This window comes from Lycorma delicatula, chromosome 11 (genome assembly GCF_047948215.1).
Source record: "Lycorma delicatula isolate Av1 chromosome 11, ASM4794821v1, whole genome shotgun sequence".
In the NCBI taxonomy this organism is placed as follows: Eukaryota; Metazoa; Arthropoda; class Insecta; order Hemiptera; family Fulgoridae; genus Lycorma; species Lycorma delicatula.
The window spans coordinates 21616378-21644137 of record NC_134465.1 but is presented as its reverse complement, the minus strand read 5'-3'; the positions used below and the strand labels follow the sequence as shown (position 1 = coordinate 21644137).

General features: G+C 29.4%; 1 protein-coding gene across 2 annotated transcripts in view; it reads left to right on the top strand.

The window, feature by feature from the left end:
• Ube3a (ubiquitin protein ligase E3A) overlaps positions 1-27350 on the top strand; it is a 52419-nt gene extending 25069 nt beyond the window's left edge. For both annotated transcript variants that reach the window (XM_075379116.1, XM_075379117.1), the window contains exons 5-15: positions 1573-1771; positions 5827-6001; positions 7555-7741; positions 8139-8300; positions 11386-11706; positions 15020-15164; positions 15289-15494; positions 22420-22587; positions 22981-23136; positions 26281-26498; positions 26805-27350. In XM_075379116.1, coding sequence (XP_075235231.1) covers positions 1573-1771; positions 5827-6001; positions 7555-7741; positions 8139-8300; positions 11386-11706; positions 15020-15164; positions 15289-15494; positions 22420-22587; positions 22981-23136; positions 26281-26498; positions 26805-26925 — 2058 coding nt within the window. In that variant the 3' untranslated portion in view covers positions 26926-27350. The remainder of the gene's footprint in view (positions 1-1572; positions 1772-5826; positions 6002-7554; positions 7742-8138; positions 8301-11385; positions 11707-15019; positions 15165-15288; positions 15495-22419; positions 22588-22980; positions 23137-26280; positions 26499-26804) is intronic.
• The last annotated feature ends 410 nt before the right edge of the window (positions 27351-27760 follow it).

Here is a 27760-nt window from a genome sequence, read left to right as displayed (position 1 = left end):
CTGACATTTGTGATATCAGTATTTCAAGTAGTTATTTTTATTTAAACTACGTCAACATTATGATGTGCAGTTTCCAGCTATTGAAGAAGTCTATATAAAACAAATCTATCCATTTCTTCTTCTTATCTTGCCACCACATCTGTTGTATAACCACCTTTCATTCTCCCTTCTTTTATCACTCCTTTCAACTGCTTGCACTTTTCCAGCTCATCAATTGTGATAGTTATTTCCCCTTTCTTCATTCTCTTTACTTGCGCTCTTATCCTTATTCTCTCGTGTAAAAGTTCCTCCTTCATTGTATGCCTGACTTTTCTATAACTTATCCTGTCCATCCATATAATTCCCATTGTTACTCCTTACAGATATATTTTGCAATCTTGCACCTGTTGATGTTCCTTGATTTCATTTCAAAGCTCACAACTCCGAATGTAAATATCTGGACATACGAGGCTCAGCTGATAAACTTTGTACATTTATACATAGTGAGGGAATGAAATAAAAAATGAATAAAAGTCCAATACCTTAGCTGTAAAATGCAGTATTTATTTGTCAATATAATCCCTGTTTACACTGATACACTTTTCTCGTCACCGAAAAATTCTGGTGGTCTTTCTCAGATCCAAGTGGCCACAGCTTCCTTCACCTCATTGTGGGTGGTGTAATGATTACCTTTGAGATCCCTCATGAGATGAGGAAAGAGGTGGAAGTTGGATGTAGCCAAATCCAGCAAGTACGGCAGATGCGGAATACGCTCAAACTTCAGCTTGTGTAGAGCCATTGAAGAGATTGCACAGTACCCATCATGCACAGATTTTATGGTAACCCAATTACTTTGTAATGTGGCCTACTTGTTCTTCAGATACGCCTAACTGAATAGTGATGCATTGCTAGGTGATTCGCCAGTCACTTTGAAGCAAATCGTTATCTCCTTTCAATGTTTCTTGTCAGTCACAGAAACTGGTCTTCCAGTGCAAGGTGTGTTCTCAATTGTCACTTTACCATCTTCACATTTATGAAATTTCAACACCCACCTATTCACAGTACTCCTGTCAATAGTTTCACTACTGTAAACCACTTTAAAAATATTCGTAGGATTCACATTTTCTGTTGTTAAAAATTTGATCACTGTGCGCTGTTTTAACCATGTTAATGTATTGGCTGTACTCAACCCTATTTTAACTGCTACTGAAAACAAACCGGTAAACAGATTTCAATGCATATCGCAGGTTTGTAGAGGGGGAGTTTAGCTATTATGTGTTGCCATGCCCAGCTCGATAGTACCTTTTCTCTCCGTGTAGCACGCTAGTATTCAAAATTTATCAACCAAGCCTCGTAGTCAAGCCTGGTTTACCACCATACTTTCCTAGGTTACATCCCAATATCAGATAACATTTCCTATACTTTTCAAAAATAAATGTCTTGAAATCCTCTTGCTAGTTTTATATGGTATAGTGTTTTCATTTTTGTTACATATTTTATTGACTATAGTGAATAAGTACCCTTTTTTTAAATTGATGTTACTTATTAAATATAACTTATTAAAAATTCTACTGTTTTGTATTTTAAATTTAGGTAAGGCAACTTGAGGGTGAAAAAGAAAAAGACATTGATGACAGCAGTTGTTCAGATACATTTAGTACAGAATTAGAATCATCATCAGATAGCATATCAGTCGATTTGGAGAGTTTAAGGCGTGCATATGCTCAACTGTTTGCTTTATCTGGAAATGTTTTTGAAAATGCACTTGTACATGCTTTAATTACATTATCTGGTAATTTTTATTTATTTATAAGTTTTTTAAATTATTTTTTATAGTAATGAATATTATGTGTACTTGTATGATTTTGTGGTCTATAAAATTTATATGGAATGGGTTTGTTCATAACCGAAATTTTTCTATTTATGGTGCATATTATGGCATAATATGTCACCTTTAATTCATTTTCTCATGAATTTATCTAGAAAATGGTGAACTTTGTTAGGTTTTTTCATAAATAATGCATGTGCAGGATTGGTCAGTTTTTACAGCTAAATAAATTTCCATACTTACTATACAGATCATTTTTTTTTGTTTGTTAAAAAAGAATATATATATATTGTTTATATTAACATATTGACCACAGTGTTTATAAAATTTAATATTCTACTAACTATAAATCATCAAAATATAGTAATTGGTTTAGTTATACCTACCATATTAATTCCAGTAATCTTTTTTCACAGGATTCTGCATCTTCAGTTAATATTGAATTCGGTTGTTACATTAAAATATATTTATAATTTGTCAGTTTGTCAACATTTTTTTTTTGTTTATTAAAAATTTTGAAAATTATTATGAACATATATGCAAGTCTCTGCTGTCCAGTATTGAAATCTTGCTTTAAATATCTATTGCAGTTTTTATAAGACAGTCTCCCTTAAACACTGTCTGATGTTTTATCAAATTGAAATATCGTTTGTGTTTATATAAGTAATATTTTTCTAATATATTTAATTTTATGTCATCTTTAGTAATTTTTAATACTTCTAAATTTGCGGGGATTTCAGCTACCCCAGAGACAAAAGGTCATACTGAAATTTTTTGAACATTAATTAATTAGGTCTGTTCTTTAGGATTTCCTATGGTTTTTGACCTGAAAAAATAGAATAAAATAGGCCACAGAACCATATCTGCATTAGGTTTTTAGAAAAATGGGGTGAAGACCGATAAATTAGGGTAAAATAAAATACTGTTTTTTTATGTTGATGTATAAGAATTTTGTTAAAAGAATAATAAACGCATAAAACTAATAACCAGAATGGTGTAAGATAAGTTGAATAAAAAAAATAATAAAAGTTAGAAAAATTTGAATTTTATTTGGAAATAGTACATTACTACATTTATCAGAAAAGTACTTATTTAATGTAAATGTAAACAAAAATCAAATTCCTTTTTTGGTTATGTGAACAATTTTTAATAACAAAATTTACTGTCAAAAAGTTTTAGAAACTGAAAATTACACAAATTGTAAAATAAATGAAAATTACTTAAATAATTTTTTTACTATTGACAGGAATACAATAAATTATTTGAAATATTATTTCAAAGTTGACAATAAAATAACAGCTGATCAATCACAATTTAATATTATGATTTACAGTAACATTTTTATCTAACAATGGATGGGTGTGAAGTCTCTTTACGCTAGTTACGAAAGTGTTTGGATAGTTGCAGCCCCATAAATCTAAAACACCTGTGTGGGTTCTAACATCTTCAAAGCACAGCCATATGTGTCTCCATATCCGGTTGTTCAACCACAACAGCACATCAGGCGGTGGTCATTTCGATTGCTGACAAACTGTGTCTTGAAGCTGTTCGCTGTTGTGATTTATCTCTGTTTTTGGATCTCTTCATTTACAAAACTTGCATTGTCAGGTGTAGTGAGATCAGGGGTTCTTGCTGGCCAAGACAATGGAGCTGGAAACTCTTTTGACCCGTGTCTGATCCAGCAGTAGGATAAAATTTCATTAAGGCATCTGAGGGCATTCAAAGCAAAATGCACTGGAGCATCGCTTGCTGAAATGTAATTATATCAGTGATCCCTTTTGCCGTTAATTGTGGAAGTGACCGCTTGTCTATTATTCTCAGATAACTCTGTTGATAAACTGCGTCATCAAAAAATAAAGACCAAGTAGATGTTCAGCTGTCATCCCAGCCCAAATCATAACATGAGGTGAATGGTGTTGGATTTCGTAAGTGTAAAAAGTGAGGATTGTTTTTCACCGAAAAAAAAATTTCGGTTACAAGATCTTCAATAAATCGCATACTTGTCTGAGAACATGACATTCAGTTTTTTGTTTGCTCTCTGAAAGCGTTCAAGCAATAACTGACATAGATAAACATGTCGATCAAGGTCATTGTCACCCGACTAACTGTAGCTGGATGAAAACATTCAACTTTCAAGTCCTTCTCCTTTTGGTCTTGCATTGTTCATCTTGGAATGCCTAACTCTGCAGATTGTTCCCTTGTTGATTTTATCAGTTATTATTAAATCGATGCCTCCACAGTAGCATAATATGTCTCAGCCTGAGCGTTCAGCCTCCCACTGTGTGGCACATCAAGACCACCACATGTGATGATTTTCTAAAACACACAAAGAAGTCATTCATAATATTCTCTAAAGTTTTACCAACATATGGACGTTCGTGGACCTACAAACAAGCTAACAAAGACTCTTTGACGGTGAATGTTGGTGTATCTACCGTTGTTCCACACTCTACTACGACTAAGATCATCCCACCGTGAACGAGTACACCAGACAATCCCCACCGTGGCTTATCCTTCCCGCTTTTTCTAACAGTAGTGAGTGATATCAGCGGTGAGAATTGACAGCAGTAGAGCCAGATTCAGTTGGATTTATTACAATGTAAAGGGACTTCCCACCCACATGTTATATTATTAAAATTATTATGGACATTTGTATCATCACAGATGATATTTACTATCTCATATAATAGTGAAAGTAAGAATTAAAAATAGAAAACGGAAGTTTGGACAATATTGTTTTTTATAATCATTAAAATTACAGTTTAACATAAATGATTTGGTACTTGACGTAAATTATTTTATTTCTTATTTCTAGTAGACAAATATAATTATTTGCATTAACTTTTTTTACACCTTGTAAGGTGAAGAGAATTAAAGATTTTGATCGTAATAAAAGCCATGGAACTTTGTAATAATGATAATTAATGTATAAAACTTTACTGATTTGACTGGGTCCATTATCTTGTAAGTTCATTGCTTCAAATTTGACAGTGAATCATGTAGTACTCAGAAATATTTTTGGTAAGTGAAACTATTCAATTTTTTGAATTATTTTCATACAGAATTGTTGATTTTTAACCCCATTTTCACAAAAGCATGATGGCATATTAAAATTAAGTAGCGTAAACTTATATCCTTGTTAGTAGTTTTTTGTAAACTATAATCCGTACTCGACTTACGAAAAAGCTTACAGAATATAATTCTTATATAAATCATAAAATGATGTAGGTGTATTAGGAATTTTTTAGGACTGAAAAATTTCTGGGAACAGTTTTTTCTTCAAAAGCTTGGTTATGTTGTATGTTTGAAAATGCCATATAATTTTAAAAAATGCAGTACATATTATAGCTTAGAATAATTTTAGTCATGTTGGTATAGTGATTAGCCCAAAATTTTGGTTAGTAATTTTACTGTAGGTGTAATTTTTGGCATAATCTTTATGGGTATTTTATTATTAAAATTATTATTGTATTCATTAAATTATTTTTTTATATTTCTTTATTTCATCTATGGATTTTGGGAGTCATGCTTGGCTTGATTTATCCTAGGCAAAAGGCTTGTTTCACACAATCATTACACCTCCACATCAGGAGTAGCCTAGTAGTGAGATCCGTTTGAAGGTTAATTATTTCCAGTGTTCCTTTTGACAAACAATCGGGAATGTCCTGAGTTCATTTGTTTACTTTTTGATTTGATTAATGTCTTGTAAATTGTTGCAGTAAATGGACGCTTCTTTTGGAATTTTTTTTGAACTTTTTCAGTTTAGGGGGTTTGTAGTAGACTAAGATCTTTTTTTGAGATGTTCTATCACATCTGTATGCCTTTCTTAGTTGAGTACTCCTTCTGTTTCCGAGTCAGGAATGGTAACAGTAATATAAGGGGAGGTGAAATGGGAGGATATTCACTGTCTTTCATTTTGTGTATCTGCTTGTTATGAGTAGTTGTTATGGATAATGTACATGTTAATGTTCAAATATAAACTTCTAAAAAATTATAATTTGAGATTCAATTTTTTTCAGATAACATGGAGCTAGATTTACGAATGATTGGTCGGGGCGATTCTGGTGGTGGATGTTGTACTCCGTCACTTGTTTGTTCACTCGAAACATTATTAAATGCTCTTGTTATTGCATTAGAAATACCTACACTTGGTACTTCAGATTATTTAGAATTGGCACTTCCTAGGTTATGCAGGTAATTAATTAACTTTTTCCCTATTATTGTCTGTTGTCAATTTTAAATGTGGTTCTTGAATTTTAGACAACTATTTTTTTTTAATAAAATAATGCATATTAAATGTATGCATATACCTATTTAAAAATGAATAAATAATTTATTTTTAAGATCTTTTTTTTTTGTCTTCAGTCATTTGACTGGTTTGATGCAGCTCTCCAAGATTCCCTAACCAGTGCTAGTCGTTTCATTTCAGTATACCCTCTACATCCTACATCCCTAACAATTTGTTTTACATACTCCAAATGTGGCCTGCCTACACAATTTTTTCCTTCCAATATTAAAGCGACTATTCCAGTATGCCTTAGTATGTGGCCTATAAGTCTGTCTCTTCTTTTAACTATATTTTTCCAAATGCTTCTTTCTTCATCTATTTGCCGCAGTACCTCTTCATTTGTCATTTTATCCACCCATCTGATTTTTAACATTCTCCTATAGCACCACATTTCAAAAGCTTCTAATCTTTTCTTCTCAGATACTCCGATTGTCCAAGTTTCACTCCAAACATATACTTTCAAAAATCTTTTCCTGATATTTAAATTAATTTTTGATGTAAACAAATTATATTTCTTACTGAAGGCTCGTTTCGCTTGTGCTGTTCGGCATTTTATATCGCTCCTGCTTCGTCCATCTTTAGTAATTCTACTTCCCAAATAACAAAATTCTTCTACCCCCATAATCTTTTCACATTCAGTGGTCCATCTTTGTTATTTCTACTATATTTCATTACTTTTGTTTTGTTGTTTATTTTCATGCGATAGTTCTTGCGTAGGACTTCATCTATGCTGTTCATTGTTTCTTCTAAATCCTTTTTACTCTCGGCTAGAATTAGCCGAGATCACCAAATCTATAAAACAGCCACTCATCTTAGTAATTATGGTAGTACTTTTGTTCTGTTCCAGTGCATCTCAACCGCCTGGTTTAGATTTGTAGTACCTAATACAATTAAAATTTTATAAACTGCATAATAAAATAGTAGGAGCATATTACAACACCAGTCACAGTTTTAAGATGAAGTTTGTATTCATACAAATTATTTCTAGCGCTGTAATAAGTTTATTGTATAATACGTAAAATTTAAATTATAATTGACTGAAGATGCACTGCAGTAATGTGAAAGTGCTATTAACATTATAAGGCAAACACGTTTGTCTAGATTTAGTGATTCTACGTGTAAATTATTTATTAAAATTCTTATCATGTGTTGGTGACTCGTTTATGAACTGATTCTAGAAAATTGTGTGAAAATCAAACTATGTTATAAATATGCAGTAATTAGTTTTGATTTCTATGTCAGTATAAGGCAATGTTGTTTGACAAAGGGGTATGTTAATTTTTTTTTACGATCATCAATATTGCCAATTTTTTTAATGGCTCAGATTTTTTTTTTTTAATGTGAACTCAGGCTCAAATCTTGATTTATATGCTTTAATTTATTTAATTCTTATATTCCCACATTAAAATATGCGCATTAAATATTAAAAAATGTTGATTTTTAAATTATTGTTTTCTAGGGCAGCATCACATCTGCCGTTAACTGCTCAAGCTCGTTTATCTAGAGTATGGTCAAGACATTGTCCACATAGATTGAAATCGTTGTTAGAGGCATTACAGCAGTTGGTCACTTTGAGAGTTATTATGTCAAGAGATTACTGTGTACAAGATGATGAAGCTATTACTGCTCCTACTAAATTAATGAAGGTAAATTAATGTTTATTTTTTGGTGTATCCTCCTCATTCTTCGGTCTTTCTTTTTTCTTTACTTTTAAACATTCTCTTAAACTAGTAGAGATTATAAAAATTATGCTACGTGTCTTCTACTTAATTACATTAAAAAAAGTGGGTAAAAAGAAAGAATAAAAAAAGATATTGGGATTATAATGTTATTGATTTATGGAAGGTTCTCGAATGAGAATAAGTATGATGCATGTAATTACATGCATCATACTTATTCTCATTCGAAATAACAGTATTCTTTTCATAGAAAAATAAAACAATTTTTTAAACTTTTGGTTGGATACTGCCAAAATAAGTTTCATTAAAACATAACTATACTATTCTTCATTTATTTTAATATACCTGCATTAATTTATTTCAGATAATTTATTACGCAAGTATATTGGCTGGTGAATTAGATTCGCCTGATTTAAGACATGAAGAACCACCGGCTGTAACTGATGATTCACTATTTGGTGGTTTTCCTGGGCATAAAATTCCAAAACAGCCTGTTATTGAAGATCCATTATCTAACGAACTTAAGGTAATATATTGTGTAGAATAAATGATACATTTTTTTTGGATTGTTTACTAAGCTGTAATATTTTATTAACTTTATCATGTTTATTTGTTTATATAGCAGTCAGTGAAGTGGAAAAATTTAAAACTCTTGTATCTAAATAAGTTTTTAATTTAACATGAATGTTTCTACAGTTTTTTATTATCATGACATTTTATTTTTTTTTAAATAACGCTTGACAGGCGGGGCGCTATTACAATCTATGTACTCTTGTAGATTTAATCAAAAATTTTCCATTACTCACTGTGGCATGGCTGGTTTAATGAATGCAACTTCTTGGATTTTTAATTTTATTTCCACGAATGTTTTTGGTTGCTCAATAAGTACCTTTCTCTTAAGTAAACCTCAAACAAAAAAGTTCACATGTGAACAAATCAGGCCAAATAATTTCCCCATTTTTGGATATAAAGCAGTAATAGACGTACAAGCAGTACAACTTGTAGCACCGTCTTGCTGGGACCATATAATTCGTGGAAATCAAACCAATTCTTGCCTCAATAATGTTGTGACTGTGCTTTTGTAACCCACTGCAGTATTTGTATTGTTTCATTTCCTTGATTGTCTTAAAAAAAGAATGGTCTAATAATACCAGATGACAAAAGTGCACACCGTACTCTGATTTTCGGACTATGCAACAGTGTCTCGTATAAGTGAAGTGAGTGTTCTGCATTCCAGTATCAAATTTCTGCTTCTTTATGCAGCTGTTCAGATGAAAACGAGCTTCATCTTATATAATCATAATGTAAGTTATCATCAACATCCAAACATTTCTTGAAAAAAAAATTCATGCAAGCAACCAAATCAGCATCTTTTAATTCCTGAATAATTTGAATTTGATAAAACTGAAAACTTAATTTCTTCCTTAGGTAAAATTCGACAGATCAATGGTTCAGTGATATTCCATGTTAATGTATGTTTAATTGCGGAGCGTTTTGGACTACTTGTTAATGGCAGTTTGAACTTTATTAATGTTTTTTTTTTGGAGTTCTTTTTTGTTGCTCTTTTATGTTTTAAATTTAATGTGAACCTAGAATCATAAATTAATTGCATGAACAGGCGGTACCCAACTATGATAAGGAATATTGAACCATTAATGAAATAATTTTTTTGTAGTTGTAGTAGTCATAATTTTTATAAAATGATTTAACACAGAAAGAACGTTGTGCGCCTGATCACTGTTCCATGTTCACTCAATGTCAAAGGAATATAATGTAATATTTAATTCATTATGATAGTAACATCGGTCAAGAAAAGTCATAATAATACATATTTTAGCTTAATTTTTTTTTTATCCAAATAGAATATGGATAATTTGAATGTAATTTTCTGTCTGCATCTCATTCCATTCATCAGTTATGAAATATTAATTATAGAGATGTTTTAACTGTTGTATTGCAAATCAGTTTTTTGATGACAAATTTTACAAAATTTATGGTTCTTTTCAGGTTCAAATATTTGCTAGTATTAACACAGAGATTGTTTCATAAAGGTCTCTGTTTAATTTCTGATAACATACATTTAACTGTTTAAATCACATTTAAATTCATTTAAGTTTAAAGGCGTACGAAATTTTCTTTTTAACATTGAGTAGTTTCTTTCTGATTTAATAAGTTGCAGTATTTGTTCTTTAATATTTGAAATCTCACTTTTAATGTTAGTCATGAAAATTGTTTCGAAAAATTATACCTAAAATGTATCACGTAAAAATGTGATCATTTATTTTGAATGAAAGATATCAAGCTCATAAAATTTTGGGAGTAATCATATAAATATAATTTATGTATATTCTAGTTTTTACTTCTCTGGACATTAAATGACAAATTGTGTTATTAAATATATGTTATTTTTAATTTTGTATTGTGATAATATCTTGATGATAAATTTGATGGTGAATACTATTTATTTGTATTATTGAACATGTTATTGTTAATTATTAATTTGATTTATGTACCGTTTATTTATTTGCAAATAATAATGTTTGTACTGTATATTGTTTATATATTTTTTTTTTTTGTCTTCAGTCATTTGACTGGTTTGATGCAGCTCTCCAAGATTCCCTTTCTAGTGCTAGTCGTTTCATTTCAGTATACCCTCTACATCCTACATCCCTAACAATTTGTTTTACATATTCCAAACGTGGCCTGCCTACACAATTTTTTCCTTCTACCTGTCCTTCCAATATTAAAGCGACTATTCCAGGATGCCTTAGTATGTGGCCTATAAGTCTGTTTCTTCTTTTAACTATATTTTTCCAAATGCTTCTTTCTTCATCTATTTGCCGCAATACCTCTTCATTTGTCACTTTATCCACCCGTCTAATTTTTAACATTCTCCTATAGCACCGCATTTCAAAAGCTTCTAATCTTTTCTTCTCAGATACTCCGATCGTCCAAGTTTCACTTCCATATAAAGCGACACTCCAAACATATACTTTCAAAAATCTTTTCCTGACATTTAAATTAATTTTTGATGTAAACAAATTATATTTCTTACTGAAGGCTCGTTTTGCTTGTGCTATTCGGCATTTTATATCGCTCCTGCTTCGTCCATCTTTAGTAATTCTACTTCCCAAATAACAAAATTCTTCTACCTCCATAATCTTATCTCCTATTTTCACATTCAGTGGTCCATCTTTGTTATTTCTACTACATTTCATTACTTTTGTTTTGTTCTTGTTATATATTATGGAATGTCAACTTTTTTGTTACAAGTTCTTGTATCTTGAAGAACAAATAAATGTTATGTTACCTTATTCTGGAAATCTCCAGGTATCTTGTCCAGCTTAACTTGTGTACAGCTTGCATTTTTTTTTTTTTTAATGTGTGGATTCATATAGCACTTGATACTTAATCGTTAAGCTGGTGTATGTGTTAAAAGTTGTAAATCAACAACAGAATGGTGGCTGGGAGATAGTGTTAACTGGTCTAACTGAACTGTAATGATTCCCATAACAGGTTTTTCCATTCTTTATAGCTTTTAGTTATTCTGCTAATTAAAGAAAAATGTCAAACTTTCTTTTTTAAATTAATCAAAATTTTATTCATTTTAGGTCAATGTACTGGATAGTAGAAAACCATTAATAGCATTTGTAGAATTTTATAATGAACCTTTATCAGATGCTGTTGAAATGGATAAAGACTTTGCTAATTATAAAAATAGTGAAGGTGAAAGTAGTAAATTTAGTTTTATGCGTTATGCATTCATTTTAACACCGGCAACAAAAACGTTGGGCCTTTATTATGACAATCGTATTAGAATGTACAGCGAAAGGAGGATGAGTTTCTTTCAGAATGTTGTTGGACAGCCGACGAATCCTTATCTTAGATTAAAAGTACGAAGAGACCATATTATTGATGATGCTCTAGTCGAGGTAATTTTTATCATTTTTGGTATTGTTTATATTATTGTTTTAAAAATATGATATTAATCTTTATAATAAAAAAGGATGGATGGTGCATTGGTTTGTTTGTTTTCTGTATTTGCTCACATTTTTGTTTTGAAAACCAGCGTGTATAACCTATACATTAAATAGAATGGGCATGAGACTATTTGCAGGATTTGCTTTTCTTTTTTTAAACAATTAATTATTGATTTGGTTAAACAAAAGGATTGTGTTGAATAAATGCTCCGGAATAATTGTATCAGCTTTGCTTCCTTAATATTATTTCTTTTAAATTTATTAATATATTTAAATAAACTGGACAGATACAAATAAAAAAATATATATACAGATTTTAATAAAACTTGGATTTATACTTTAGAGGCTTGGTTATTATCCCCCCCCCCCAAAGTTAATCACAATATTCCTGCTTGAGGTTAAGATAAGATATTCATTAAAGAAAAAAATTAATCCTTTTACTTAATTATCTTAAAAAGATTTATTAATTATAATTATTCCTAAAAAGGCCTCTGAATTCAGATCTGTAAACAAATCATCTAACCTAATCTGTAAAATAAGTAATGATAATATAATGACTTTAACAATAACAAACGATTAAGTATTAAATGTAAACAAATAATATTACAAAAAAATTTAGTACGATTTTTAAAAACTTGCTTATACTTTTTAGTCATAGATTAATCAAATTATTATCATACGTTGCGTAAGTTTAATTAGTCGGTTAATTTTGATTTAAAACCCCGCCTTGCCTTTTGCAGATTTCGCAATTTTTTACACCTGCACCCTTAATTACCACTGTCAATTTACCTCTGTGTGGGGGGATCTTTGCAAAAGTAATGGTGGAATATTGTATTGTCACCCGACCTTAGTAACTGTGAAAATTTTATCAATCAGCAATATCAGGAAGTATGTTAAATTAAGGATGCAAGGTCATTTAATATGTAATCATAATATATCTAGTTTAGAAAATAACTTAGAAAAAATTGAAAGAATAAATATAGAACGTGAAAATAGTAATAAAAAATTAGAAATTTTAAAATTATATATATATATATATATATATATATATATATATATATATTTAATTTTATGTAAAATTATATATATTTAATTTTATGTAAATGTAAATTCAGCCTTATAAATCTGCAATATGGTTTGCAGATTGATGGGGACATTCTTATTAAAATAAAGTTAACATACAAAGATAAGATATTGATAAATTAATGGTTTTTGCAATACTTTTTCATTCTCTTGACTGAACAAATTTTTGAATTTTAAAATGTTTTTAAATTTTATTAATAAAAAAATTTTATAAAAAAGTAAAAAGCTATGTGTAAATGTAAACAAATGAAGAATTATTAAAAAATATCGCTGAAGATGGGCTTAAGCTTGAAAGTGTTTTGAACATAAAAAAAGTAAAGGTGTCTGATATGGATAAAGGTGTTCTCAGACTCTGTACTTTGCAGAGGCAAAGGAAAAGTATTGTATATAGTTATTTAATGTACAAAGGAAATAAAAAGAAAAAAGGACTATAAAAAATTTAATCTAAATAAATTAAAAATTATATTATATATATTTTATTAGAAAGTCATTTTGAAATGAATCAAAATTTCTGCTAACTCAGGATCCGATCATGTTCATCATACACCAATTAAATGGTTATGTATGATTCAGTGTATATTTATGTTTGTCTTGCATTCTCATATATCTTTATATATTTACTGGACAACTGCTGTAGTAGAAAATCAAGCAAGCGGAAACTTTGTATATGAAGCACATACTAATACAGATGGATAGAAAAAGTTAAATTTGTGAGCTTAATATCAATTATACAATACAAAATAAAAGCTTAATAACTAATTAATTCAAATTAATGCGGGAATGATGAAATAATATACTTGGTTATGTAGTCTGACACAACAGTATATTATCAAAAATAAAATAATTTCTTTTTTTTTTTTAACATTAATTAAACATATTAAGCATATAATTAAAGCATACAATATATCAATATTATATGGTATCACATACTACTTCTATAGAACACTCATTTCCACACTACTCGTATGTCGTAAAATCCTGACAGTAAATCAAATCTATCTTATTATTATGTTTTTTTTTTATATATAAAGATACTGGCCAGTCAAATCTAATACGTATTACAAATCATAACAAAAAAAATCATCATTAATAATTATAAAAGAATATACTGTTCTTAACGATTATTCATCAACAGGGAGAGCTCTCAAAAAATTATGACTGTTCCATACTTAACATGATTTTGACGTTGGGCCACCTTATACAGTTTGTCTGTCAATGTCTTATAAAAATATATCTCCTACCTTTTTTGCACATATAAAAATACGATGACCTTGCAACGAATATTTTTGTTTGCGCAGTCTCACTGTCCTGTCATGTCGAATAATGAATATATCACCACTTCCCTGCGATCTGACTTAAACATGTCCTTGCTTCATGACAGCTAACTTCGCACCACACCCGAAACAAAAAAAAAATGTCAGTCTGGCTTCTCCCACCAGACGCCCGTCTCCTCCGTACATACTCGGCCCGTTCGTATCTATGCACATACACACTTTTTTCTGAGAATGTATACGCTCTCACCAGCCCACGATGACATCACCGTCTGGCTATCCAAACCATATCAGACATTAACAAACAAAATTTTAACAACTTATGACAGAATTACAATTACCTTTTTTATTATGTTTAATTCATTAAAGCTAGACAACAGGATATTTTATATTATCTAGAAAAATAAGATTAATCACTAAATATAAATTTAGAGGAATCACGGTAGAGGAACCGTGATTCTTAAAACAAATTGCATACATTTTGTAATAAATGTGTTATAAAATGTTGTATGTGGATAACTGGTGAACAGTTTCTTGTTGATCAGAAAATGTGTTCTACTAATACCAGCATTTGCACTAGGTGCACTTGTTGATTTAAGGTGTTTTGAGTTCAGTATGTTTGGAATTTCAGTTGTTGTGCATTTATAAAATACAGCAATAAGAATTGTGCATTTTATTTTTTAATTTCATTTTTTATTGTTTACTTATAATTGCATTAATGTGTTTTTACAGTACTATGTTTTGTTGTGTATTCTGGTATTGTACATCGATGTACAGAGTTATGTATTGTTTTTACCCTTTTTTTTGTTACCGGCTAATATGCTGTCCTGTTTAATGATAATTTTCATCAGTCCCTTGAAAGATTGTATTAAGTAAATTTTACTTAATCCTTTTGGTTTATTTGGTTGCAGTTAGAGATGGTAGCTATGGAAAATCCCAAAGACTTGAAAAAACAATTAGTTGTGGAATTTGAAGGTGAACAAGGTATTGATGAAGGTGGTGTATCCAAAGAATTTTTTCAGCTGATTGTAGAAGAAATTTTTAATCCTGATTATGGTGAGTTGGACTTTAATATTTTCACTTTAAGTTTACATTATTTTTTGCGCTAATAAATAACTAGAGTAATTAGATTATGTTAATGGTTTTTCTATTGTATTTATTTACTTCCTTAATATTTCAGGTATGTTCATATTTCAAACAGAGTCTCAGACAGTTTGGTTTAATACAACTTCATTTGAGAGTGATGCACAGTTCACATTAATTGGTATCGTACTCGGTCTTGCTATATATAATAATATTATATTGGATGTCCATTTTCCGATGGTTGTATATAGAAAATTAATGGGAAAGAAAGGAACATTTTATGACCTTGAAGACTGGAACGCTGTACGTATTTATGTATTTTATTTCTTTATGTGTATGTTTTATCACATCAATTTATAATAAAAAGATAATTTCTATATCCTAAAATTCCTATACTTATTGGGATAAACAAATCAAGAGTCCTTCATTTTCATCTGTTAATTGCAAATTGCATTTCAGATTCGTTCTCCATTTCACTCTCCAAATTATTTCATTTATCCCTCTATCCATTTATCTATAATCTCATCAATCTGTCTCTTATTCTTATCCCTTTATTTCTTGCATAAATATTTTAACTTCAGTGTATTTATTTTTAAAATAATTCTAAAACGCATAAAAATTATGTGTTTTGTACTCTAATAAAAATTGAACACTTACATACATGGTATCTAAAATAATACTTTGTTTTTTGTATGCACTTTGATTTTATTATTATTGTTTATTAGTTTATTGTTTTTATATTTATATTTTTTGTCATTAAATGTAATACATTACCCTAAATGTAATTATCCCTAATTAAATGTAATTTTGTAATTACCTGTAATCAATCTTCATTTATATGTGTGTGCTTCATGATTTTATTATATTTACGACGAATGCAATACAATATTTTTCAGAAATTAACTATACTGTCGATTGCAGAAGAGATTGTGAGGGTGAGGAATGCAACCTTTAATAAGTAATTTGTGGTTGATGTCATGATAGTTATTGTTAATACTTTTCTAAAAACATTGATCCTACCTTAAATTTGTTCATTGACTATCTTTCCTTTCGCTATACAAACACACATACTCTCGCTTGCATATGCACACTCACAAACACATATACACACAATCTTGTGGTGATGCGTCTGAATTTTTAGTTCTGTTTTTTTTTTTTTTTTGACGTCTTTCAATATCTTTTCTTTTCAAAATTTTTTAAAAAATTATTTTTATATTAATTTATTTGTAAAAATCTTTTTATAAATAAAGGTAAAGAAGAGAGGACGGGAAATGAAAGTCAGGAAAAACATTCAAAATATATATATTGTTTTAGTGTTCTTTGGCTAAAATTCTGCTAACAGCTCTTCATCATCGTCATCACTATCCTCCTCTTCTGTGCTGTTACTCTCTCCATCATTAATTTGTATAAAAATATTTTCCGTTAAGTTTTCAATCAGGCAGTCTTTTTCAATATTTTCTTTCCACATTCTCTAACTTTTCACAGAAAATTTCCCATTTTTTTTTTTGAAATGGAAGAAATTGCTTTGGGTGTTTTAGTTATCAGAGCAGTTATACTGAGATTTCCACCAACATTTTCATTTCTTATTAATTTTTTTATTTTACTCCAAATAGATTCTATTTGATCTAATTCACACATATACGGTGGAAGCTGCAGCGCTGTGTGACCTTTTAATTTCAGAATCTCATCTACGTGGTAGGTCTTCTCTTTTTTGTGGTGATCAATTAATGATGATAATTCAAACTTCCTCAAGTCTTCATTGAATGGAACATTGTTGCTAGCCAACCAGTTCATTTTATTTTTCGTTGTTTATTTTGTGGGTGCCTTGTTTAGCTGGACCGTATGATAAGGCGCATTGTCTAGAACAACGACACAATTATTTGGCAGGTTAGGTATTCATTTTTCAAAATTTTCATCATTCATCTGGCCATGATAATCCCCAGATGTTTTTCCTGCCTGAAAAACAAGTTCTGGTGTGGTTTTTGTGCCAGCATGAACAACAATTAGTCTATTTGCAGAATTATGATTTGCAGTTATGCCTATCACTTCATTACTTTGCCAATATTTTCCAATCATAAGGTTGTTGCCCACCTATGTTTTGTCGCTTCACGAATAGCTGACCACAATTTTTGTGCTGTAGGAACTGGAACTACATTTTTGTTTCTGTAGAAATCTACTACTAAATTACAAATTACGTTTCTATTGAATTCATCGATGGATGACGATGTTCCTTGATGTTTTGGTGTCTTTTTCCCTGGAGTTGTAAGAACAAATTTCTCCTTTTTCTAAATCTTCCTTCTTTATCTTAGATATGGATCGCTCATGAACTCCAGTGTATGTCGATACTCTCAGATTTCTTTTCTGAATGGGATGCTCAATTTACCCTTGCTATACTCCTCATCACACTTATTTATAACTTTATGAATTATTTCTCAGGATTCACTATGTACTGTTTGGCCTCGTTTCCATTTGTAATTCATTTTTATGAAAAGCAATACAAGCTAGTTATGAGAAAATGTATTTTTGTAGCTATTGACTAATATATTTATACAAACATTAATAAAAATATACAATAAAACTTTACTATTTAAGAAAAAATAACATTTTTAAACAACGTTACGCAGAACTAAATGAATAAGAAAACTGCCAGCGTAAAAATGTCTCGACAGTTAGAATGCTCTTCCTAGCGACTGAACAAAGTAATAATATGTATGATAATACGAAAGGTGAAATAACAAGATACTTGCAGCTGCAAACACAATGTATAAGTTCGAACTAGTAACAGTATTGTTGCTATAGAAATCACATCAAGGACATAAATGCCCTTCTGCCCTGCTACAGCTGAAACTCACATTCTTGTTTATAATTGACAGTAATTAAAGTGGTACTACTGTTTTGCTTTCTTGCTGTACAATTTCTAGTTGCTTTAAAGTTAGCTCTTAGTTATTGTTATGGTACACTTTGATCAGTAATGATATTTAAGTGGGAACAATACGCTACTTTTATGTTCTTGTTTGATTTTTTTGTTTCTAATACATTGTAACTTGTTTTAGCAAAATGGTACTAATTGAAATTTGAATTTGAAATTTATTGTAATTTTTGGCTTTTTTTTTTTATTCTGAAAATTAGTTTTTTGGAAATTAAAGGTTTTTGGGGTTGTCTGGTTTTCAAAGAACCAGACACCTTTTTTGGAGATCGTTAAAAAATCATATGTTTATATTATTATTGGTAAAAATCTCTACAGTATCTTACAGTAACTATTAAGTAAGCTTGTCTAAAAAAATTATAAAATCGTTTATTATCAATATCTTTCAGCAGTTTTTTTTTAAATTGTAGGAAAATCAATGAATGCTTTTTGTGATAATATCTTATTCAAAAACTTTTCTAAAGATTAAAAAACCTAAAAACAGAAATAAAAAGACAAAAAAATGAGTTTGAAGTCGCTTAACTCAAAATCAAAAAACAATTTAACTATGTGAGTCATGATTTTTGGCAAGAAATTGATAAAATTTTAGTAAAATTTGTAAAATTAAGTTTTTTAGAACTCTCAGTACAAATCACTCTCAGTACAAATATGAACATTTTTGAGTTCCCGATCAATTTCAGTCGGTTTTAGAAATACATCGCTCAATTTTCTTATTATATAAACTAGCTAATAAATATTGTCACAAAAAAGAAAATAAAACACTAAGATGAAAACTAAAAACAATGCTAATGCATAATGTTGTTCTTGGCTCATCTACGTATATAACACATCAATAAATACAGTATTCTAAAAAAACTAAATGAATAAAGTAAAGTATTCCTTTTCATTCCGAACGAACTATGATTTCTTGGCCAACTCAAAATGGTAACAAACTAACAATATTTACGTATTAAACAATGAACACTGTTAAATGTTATCTAAAAATAAAAATATAAACAATCCTTAAATTCAAAATAATAACTATTTTTTGTTTACCATCCAAATATTAATGCTATATTATGTGTGGTTTTAAACATTAACAAATGTAAACTCTATCAATCAGACTGCCATGTCTGATTGACATGGCAACCAAACATGTAATCAGAAAAAATGTCATTTTGACACTGCCAAAATTTCACAAAATCTGCTTTCTTGCATAAAATGAGATCGGTGAAATATCACCAGTAGGTCTTTTCAGCATAAAACAGAACCTGATGAAAAAATGTCAAGTGGTCTTCAAAGGGTTAAGAATTGATCCTAAACAGCTTAGTTTGTGATGTTACTGATAGAGTTATATCGATAAAGAGCATTATATTTATTATTAAATTATCTTTGGAAAAGTTTTGTGTAAAAATTTGAATTACGTATATATTTTAATAAGAGGTAGTTAGGTTAGTTATATAATTAATGGGAATTCCATGTTTATCTTAGATCAGTTTTCTTATTCAAATAACAGTTGCTGATGATTGATAATGTATTTTGTAACTGGAAACATACCAGGCTTTGACTGGTACTCAAACAAAGGATAATAAATAAACTGTACTGATTTCATAGTACTAAGTGAGAAGTTTAATATGAATAATATTTTTTTATAAAAAGTTACTATACTGTACTGAAGTTATTTATTTATTTTTTTTATCCTTTAAAAAGTCCCCAATTTTATTCTATAATGTGATTTTGAGATATGTCATGTCTTGAGTTGAGTCACCTCACTTTAAATAATAATCTGCCATTAGCAGCTATCTTATTTTGTGTTAATGGTATTATCCTCATCTTTTGAATGTATTTTTTAAATTATTTTTCTTCATGTACATATATAATTATAAAATTTTAGCTGCAATATCTAGAAATTTTAAACAAAAAATACTATTTAAAAAGTAAAATCTTTCTCTTTGTTCTTGGCGGAAATAATTCTATGAAGAATTACTAATATTTTATAATTTTGATTTTATTTAAAATCCATCTGATCTGAATATCAAGCCTTGTGATCTATTATATGTTAGTATTTCCATCAAGCTATTGGGGTTATAAATTAATTTTATAATTGGCTAAATGACAAAATACTAAAATGGGTATGGATTTAGAAAATGCTTATACATTTGGCTAATGTTTATACATTAAGGAGCAGGTACAAGATAAAAATGTAATTTTGCGGGGAATATAAATCAGTAGATTTATGTTTTAACTTTTCTGAGAACATAGATTGCTATAGATAACACGAAGAGTTTGATAAGAGGTAAACTGTTTTTAAAATTTACAAAACATTTCCCATAACACATGTTAAAAAAATTCAGGCTTAAGAAATCTTTATCTGTAAATAAATACCTTATCTTTTTTTACCCAGAATTTGTTCAGAGACAAAACATTTCACATAACACATGTTAAAAAATTCAGGCTTAAGAAATCTTTATCCGTAAATAAATACCTTACCTTTTTTTTACCCAGAATTTGTTCAGAGACCTCGTTAAAAAATGTCTTGTAAATCTGACTGCAGTTTATATTAAATGTCTTTATACCTTATTCGGTTAGCTTATAGAGTTTAAGTAAACAGACTGTGCGTACGAGTGTTCAGGTGGCTGACGCACAAGCATCTCCTGTAAATTCTGATGCATTTAAGAGAAACTGCGCAACGTTAATGTTCGGTAACAATGCTCTATTATAGTTTACAAAAATTGTATTTTAAATAAATTAAGAATATTATTTTAGTTTTTTAAGAGTTGAGAAATTGTCAGTTGTCCACAAATAGTAAAAATTCACTAATATTTTAGATTAAATTTCTATGATAATAAACAAATAATAAATTCAATTACGTTTTCATCATCTCATTGCGAGAAATCTGTAATGGATGTCACTATTAAGAGGTACAATGGATTGAATTCACAATGATAGGGAGATAATCGAAGCATGGTTTTGCCACTCGATCTTGCTAATTCACCATATTTATACACATTAAAATTACTTTTAATGCCCGAAACTCTTTGCAATAATTGAACCTTAAGTTCATCCTCTTCTAAAATTAGTTCATCCTCATTTTGAACTAAGCCACATTTTAATATCATTGTTTTTCCAAGATAAAGCTGGAATTCTTTTTTTTTTACATTAATGATAAAGAGTGTTGTCTAAGACAGCAATCGATTTATTTTCCAGAGGAAGTAACACATTGCTAAACCATTTCTCAATAAATAACATTTTTGCACTTTTTATGAATTGTGTTTTTATCAAAATCGTTAACTTTTTTTCAATTGACCTGCGGGGTCTTGTTTTCTTAGGAGACTGTAATTCATTAGTAGATGCATACTCGCAAATCACATTGTATATTGAAGTAGCACAACTTCCTTTTTTGTTAGTAGTTTATTAACGACATCCAAAATTAATGCTGTTGGATTACTCTGTAATTCGCGTTTATAAGCATTTCAAATTATGTGTTTTTCTGCACGATCTAAAGGCTTTTTCGCAGGCTTTTTTAGAGGGGATATCAATAATTGTGCACAATTATAAACTGATTTGAAATCAGGCATGGTGTCAAAATAGTGGTATAACAAGTCATACGGACACAAATCTAAGAATACAGTACACTCGCCCTCCAGTAAACATTAAATAAGTAACAGGAACACAGAAATTGAACACGAGAACAAAAGAGTGATATGAAAAGATCAAGAGTTTTAATAGAACTGAAAAGACATAACATTTTATAACATTTGATTTACACGACTACTATTGACTCTATGAAAGTGACTGATATATGAGTAATAGTTATAGTGTTTTATATAGATATGGTCATGTTGTGAATTGGCCTGATACAACGGACATGACAGCAGAATCATGACAAACTCACTCACACAAACGCAATGTTTGTTTATTTTTCACTCTTTAAGCTAAATGAATATAGCATGGATAAATTCATTTTTTAAATGTTATTATAATTAGTGTAGTCATCGTGTATGTAAAAAAGGAAATTGTTTGTTACACATTGTGATAATCAGTTAATTGTTAAAAAAATTGTATATGAGTAAAAAATGTAGGCCTATCATGTAAAAAGTTTGTTCTCAGGGAAAATTCATTTATAAATATTACGTTAATTAAATAAATATGTTTTAACTTAATTCAATTTTGCCTTGACTTGTAAGAAATTTTTATAACATTTAAAAATTACTGTAGCATTATTGTTATGTAACGTTTCAATGATAGTATCTCTATATTTGAATTCATTTAATTATTTACAATAATGTATTAATAGTTTGTTAAAAAACATTTTTATTTCAGATATTATATAATAGTCTTAAAGCTATGATAGATTATGAAGGTGAAGATATGGAAGAAATGTTTATGCAGACTTTTAAAATTGGTTACAATGATGTATTTGGAAATGTATTATATCATGAATTAAAACCGAATGGTGATAAAATATATGTTACACAAGAAAATAAAAAGGTAATAACTTTTTTCTTAAGTGTTTTCTTATGATTATATTATAAATTTCTATTAAATTTTCTAGGCAGAAGATTTTAAAAATACTCATTTTACAGCCAGACTTGTGGTAAATTAATGTTACTGACTTTTTAAAAATACTCAGGATACATAACTGTCCTTGGCACAGTTGTTGGGCTGTCTTTGAGCTCTATTAAAATCCAGGGGTTCTACAAAAAGATGAAGTAGTGCCTGCTGGATAAAGCTATGCTTCATAATTACTTACAGATGTTTAGATTCAATTAAAATTTATTGAAATGAATTTTATTTAACTTTATTTATTTTGTCTTATTATCTTAAGCACTTTCTGTACTGTTTTTAACTGGCATTTATTTTTATTACTTTTATTTTTTTTAGGAATTTGTTGATTTATATGCCAATTTTCTTTTGAATTCATCTGTTGAAAAACAATTTTGGGCGTTTAGGAGAGGTTTCCAAATGGTTACTGATGAATCACCATTACATAGATTATTCAGGCCTGAAGAAGTTGAGCAGTTAGTATGTGGCAGCAAGGTTAGTAAAGAATAATTTTAAAGTTACGAAAGTATTATTATTCAATACATTTAATCAAAATGTAAAACTCATTGTGAGAATTTTCCTTGAGTTTTCAAAAAGTTAAAAATTTCAGGACTTCTATGTATTGTTTATGACATTAGAATGCATTTACCCTTCTACTTTTATGAGGAAGACAAAGTTACCAGTTTACAATTATACAAAAAAACTAAAAATATGTTCAGGAAGAAAGCTTAAAACTAATTTTAAACAGTTAATTAAGGCAAAAATTTATTGAATGAAAATTGAAAGGAATTACATTCCTTTCAATTTCACATAATTCTTATACGTCAGCTAAACAAAATCGAACTGAGCTGGCTCAAACTGCAGTTATTTTAGGTCAACTTTAACACTGCTACTGCTATTGCCACTATTGGTTGTGTACGCTACTACTCTTGTCTATTTCTGTCAGTTGTTAACTGTTAATAATTTACAATATAACCTTTTTTCTTTGGAGTTTTGATTTTCTAAAATGCTTATTTGAGCAAGGAAAGACTGATATAATAATAGAACCTTATTTGAATTTTTGATCCTTTCAAGAAACGCCAAATATTTGCAGAAAATTTTTCAAATACTTAACAGAAAAAGATTACAGTTTCTTCCAACAATATGGAGCAACACAACAATGATTCCCTGGGTAATCTTCATGCAGCTTTAACTGAACAATAAACTGTCTATAGACATTGGTTTATATAGGCATTGGTTTTTCTGTGTTTCCCATATTTGTTTAGTTGCAATATTTTTCTTTTGGGACCGTTTAGAGGATAGAGTGTACGAATCAAATTCCCTTCAGAAATCGATGAACTGAAGATGAACATTCAACAAGAAATTGATGGCGTCTGAGAAAAGCCCAGCTATCACCAGGTATAATTTGTATGGCATTCAGCTGCTTCTGGGAAAAGCACCACCTAAAATATAAGAATTCTTTATTGGTCTTCTTCCTTGGGTAAGTTCGTGGAAATTGGATCAACCATCTTGGTACCATCTGTGATGCAGTATTGACACCAGCAGGGCAGCTACTATATTTATATGGCAGGGCAGCTTGCCGTATTTGATATCCAGCAGAGCAGCTGCTTATTTGTTGAAGCTTAGTTTGATAACAAACCTATATGCCTATGGAGCTGTCCAAGTGCTCTTGTTTCCTATATGGGAATTACACAAAAAGTCAAACCAGTGGTTGAAGTGTTTTCTCTTGCTCCTGCTCCTTTATTAAATGTTCATATATATGTGAAACAACATGTTAAAGCTGGAACAGTGATATATATATATATATATATGTATAATTTATCAGGAGTGTTAATAAATACGTTGTTTTTGGGTTCTTTTATTTTACTCATTAGTATTATGTAATGATGCTCATTTTTCTGAGGAAGTCTACATTGTAGTAGCAGATTTTTTAAAAAAATGTTGTATATATTATTGTGTACATGGTGGTGGTTGTGTGTGTGTGTGTGTGTGTGTGTGTGTGTGTACAAATATGTATATATTTTTTTTCAGTGAAGTGAAACATTGTGCTTGTACCACATAATATTGGGTTCAGAAAGGATGCAACCCTAAGATTAAGAAGGTAGAAGTTATGCATAGGTAAATTTTATTTTTCCCTACATATCAGTTGGCAATACTGTACTCAAGGTTAGCAGCTTATTACAGCTGAAATGTCCTTCTTATGTGCTAGTATAAAATCGTCTATTGTGTTAACTATGTTGTTTTCCAAGGACAAACCTGTATTTGTTTTTGAGACTTATTGCACTTATAAATCTTACAAACGAGTGAAAGAAAAGTTTAGATAAAATTTCCCAATTTTATTTTAAGTGTATAAAGTATGTAGTTTACGGAGATTTAGGTGATTGCTGGGAGTGTACATGGTTGGAAAAGCACAGGTCAACCAACACTGTTAACAGTGATGGTTTCCTCTAGAAGTTGTAGAGGAAATGAGAGAACGTTTGACTTGCTCACCCAGAAAATCACTTGGAAAGTTATTTTCACTGTGGGCGTTCACTATCTACAGCTTTCTGGGCTACTAAAAAATTTAAATTGTATGTTTATCACATCGGTGTCATTCAAGAACTGAAAGAAGTAGATCGTGGAAAAAATTTACAGTATTTGTCGTCTATTTTGTTCTCTTGATGGCAACAGTATTGAAATTTTGGATTGTGTTTATTTTAGCAATGAGGCATGGTTTCAGTTGAATGCAGCCACATTAACAGCCAAAACTGCCAAACATGGAGGGATGAAAATCGTATAATGTTTCATGAATGACCATTACACACACGTAAAATTAGTATTTGGTATGTGATCTCCCTGCGTTATGTGGTTGAGCCTTTATTTTCTGAAAATATGTAGATGGTGTGGTTTATTGCAACTTAATCGAACAGTTTATTATGTTAGATTTACCAGTTTATTGCCATGAATGAGAAAGTTGATTACAGCAAGATTACACATGTCATACTGCTACTGAAACGATGGATATGTTATGGGAATATTTTGGCCATCGTTTGATATCAAAAGGGTTTTGGTCTCAGATTTCTAGATGTTACACCAGCAGACTTGTTTTTTAAAACAATCCTCATATACTTGACAAATCGAAGGCTAATATTGAAAGTGAGATTCTAAACATTATGAAAAGTGGCAGCAAATGTTATGAACCTGCATTGGGATCACAGGAAATCATTTTAAACATCTATTGTAAAGTTATTAAAGGTAATTTAAATACTGTATAAGTATTTAATAATATTAAATACTTAATAATATAAATACTTAATATTAAATACTTAATATTATAAATACTTAATATAATTAATACTTAATATTAATAATTAATACCTAATATTATTGTATAATAACTAATATTTGTTTTTTAATTACGTATAATTTGCGTATATGACTGATTTGATTTGTGAAACTATGAGATTATTGAAGAAGAATTAGAAATAAAATATTTAAGCTACGTTGTATAGAATTTTTTGTTTAAGTTTAATGTAGTACGTAAGACGAAATTCATTTTTTTTTTTTTTACTGCTTGCCAATTCTAGATGATCATTGTGTTCAGTAGGGTTAATAAATATAATTTATAAATTGATGTGTTATTTATTTATTTTTTAACAGAAATTTGACTTGAAGGAACTAGAAGAAGCTACTGAGTATGATGGTGGTTATTCACAAGATACTCCTATTGTTAGACAGTTTTGGGAAATCGCCCATGCACTTCCTATTGATAATCAGCGTAAATTACTGCAATTTGCTACTGGAAGTGATCGTGTACCTGTTGGTGGTCTTAGTAAACTTAAACTAATTATTGCTCGTAATGGTCCTGATTCTGACAGGTATTAAACTTTAGTTTTTACTTGTACTTAAATTATTTATTAATTTCTTATGTATTCCCACTTTACTGCTCGATCAGATATGCTTTTGTGTCATCTATTCCAGATGCTATACTTTTAGTAAATACCACTAATTTTTTCACTGGATAGTGAAACTTTCTTGGTTGCTTGAAAATGAAAACATTTTAGTTACATTTTTGAACAGTGACTAAAATTTATTTAAATGAATTTTCTAGAATTATAAGAAGTTGCTAATAGTTTGTAGTGTTATTACACTCGGTTTGTAATTATTTTGTATTTTTTTTACAGATTGCCGACTGCTCATACCTGTTTTAATGTCTTACTATTACCAGAATATGAAAGTAAAGAAAAACTTTATGACAGACTGATTAAAGCCATTAGCTATTCAAAAGGTTTTGGAATGCTGTGAAAAATATATATTTATATATAAATAAATAAACCGCAGAACAAAAATGAATTAAAGATTATTTATCTGAAAAAATACCATTTTTGTCACTGTAATCATCGTCACCGCCAAATGGTTGAACAAAATGATCATAATTGGTAAAATAGAAAATATATAAATAAATATGAAATAATACTAGATGTATGTGACACATTCTAATCATTTGAAAATAAAATATTATTATAATAATAATAATGTATTATTATAATAATAATAATAATAAAAATGAAAATGAAAATGTTATGAGCTATTATTATAATGTATTAATATAATTATGATTTTATAAATTTAATTATAATTTATATTATATGTTATAATAATTATGAATTATTTGATTATTACTGTCCATTTTAGATGTACATACAGTCGTGCATTATGTATTATTATATATATTATACATACACCGTGTTTTCATGTACCATTATGTACCTGTTTATATAAATATATATAATTGTTTAATGTCAATGTGTTGCTTATAATTATGTAATTTTTTTTTTTTAATTTTCAAGCTGTGATATCAATTTTATGGATTTAGTAAGTTTTATTGTATGTTATTTTCATTCTTAAAGTTCAAAGTCTTTAACACCCGTCGTACAGTTTTGGTGTTATAGTTATTTAATTAAATAACATTTTCACTAGTTAAGATATGTTAGTTGGAGTGCTTGATTGAGTATCCCAGAAAGATGAAGCTATAAGAATGACAATAATGAGAAGGTGAAAGTGATGAGACTTGCTGGTGACTGATAAAGAGCATATATAGTGCGTAGTAAGTTTTCAGACACGATTGAAAACATTTTTA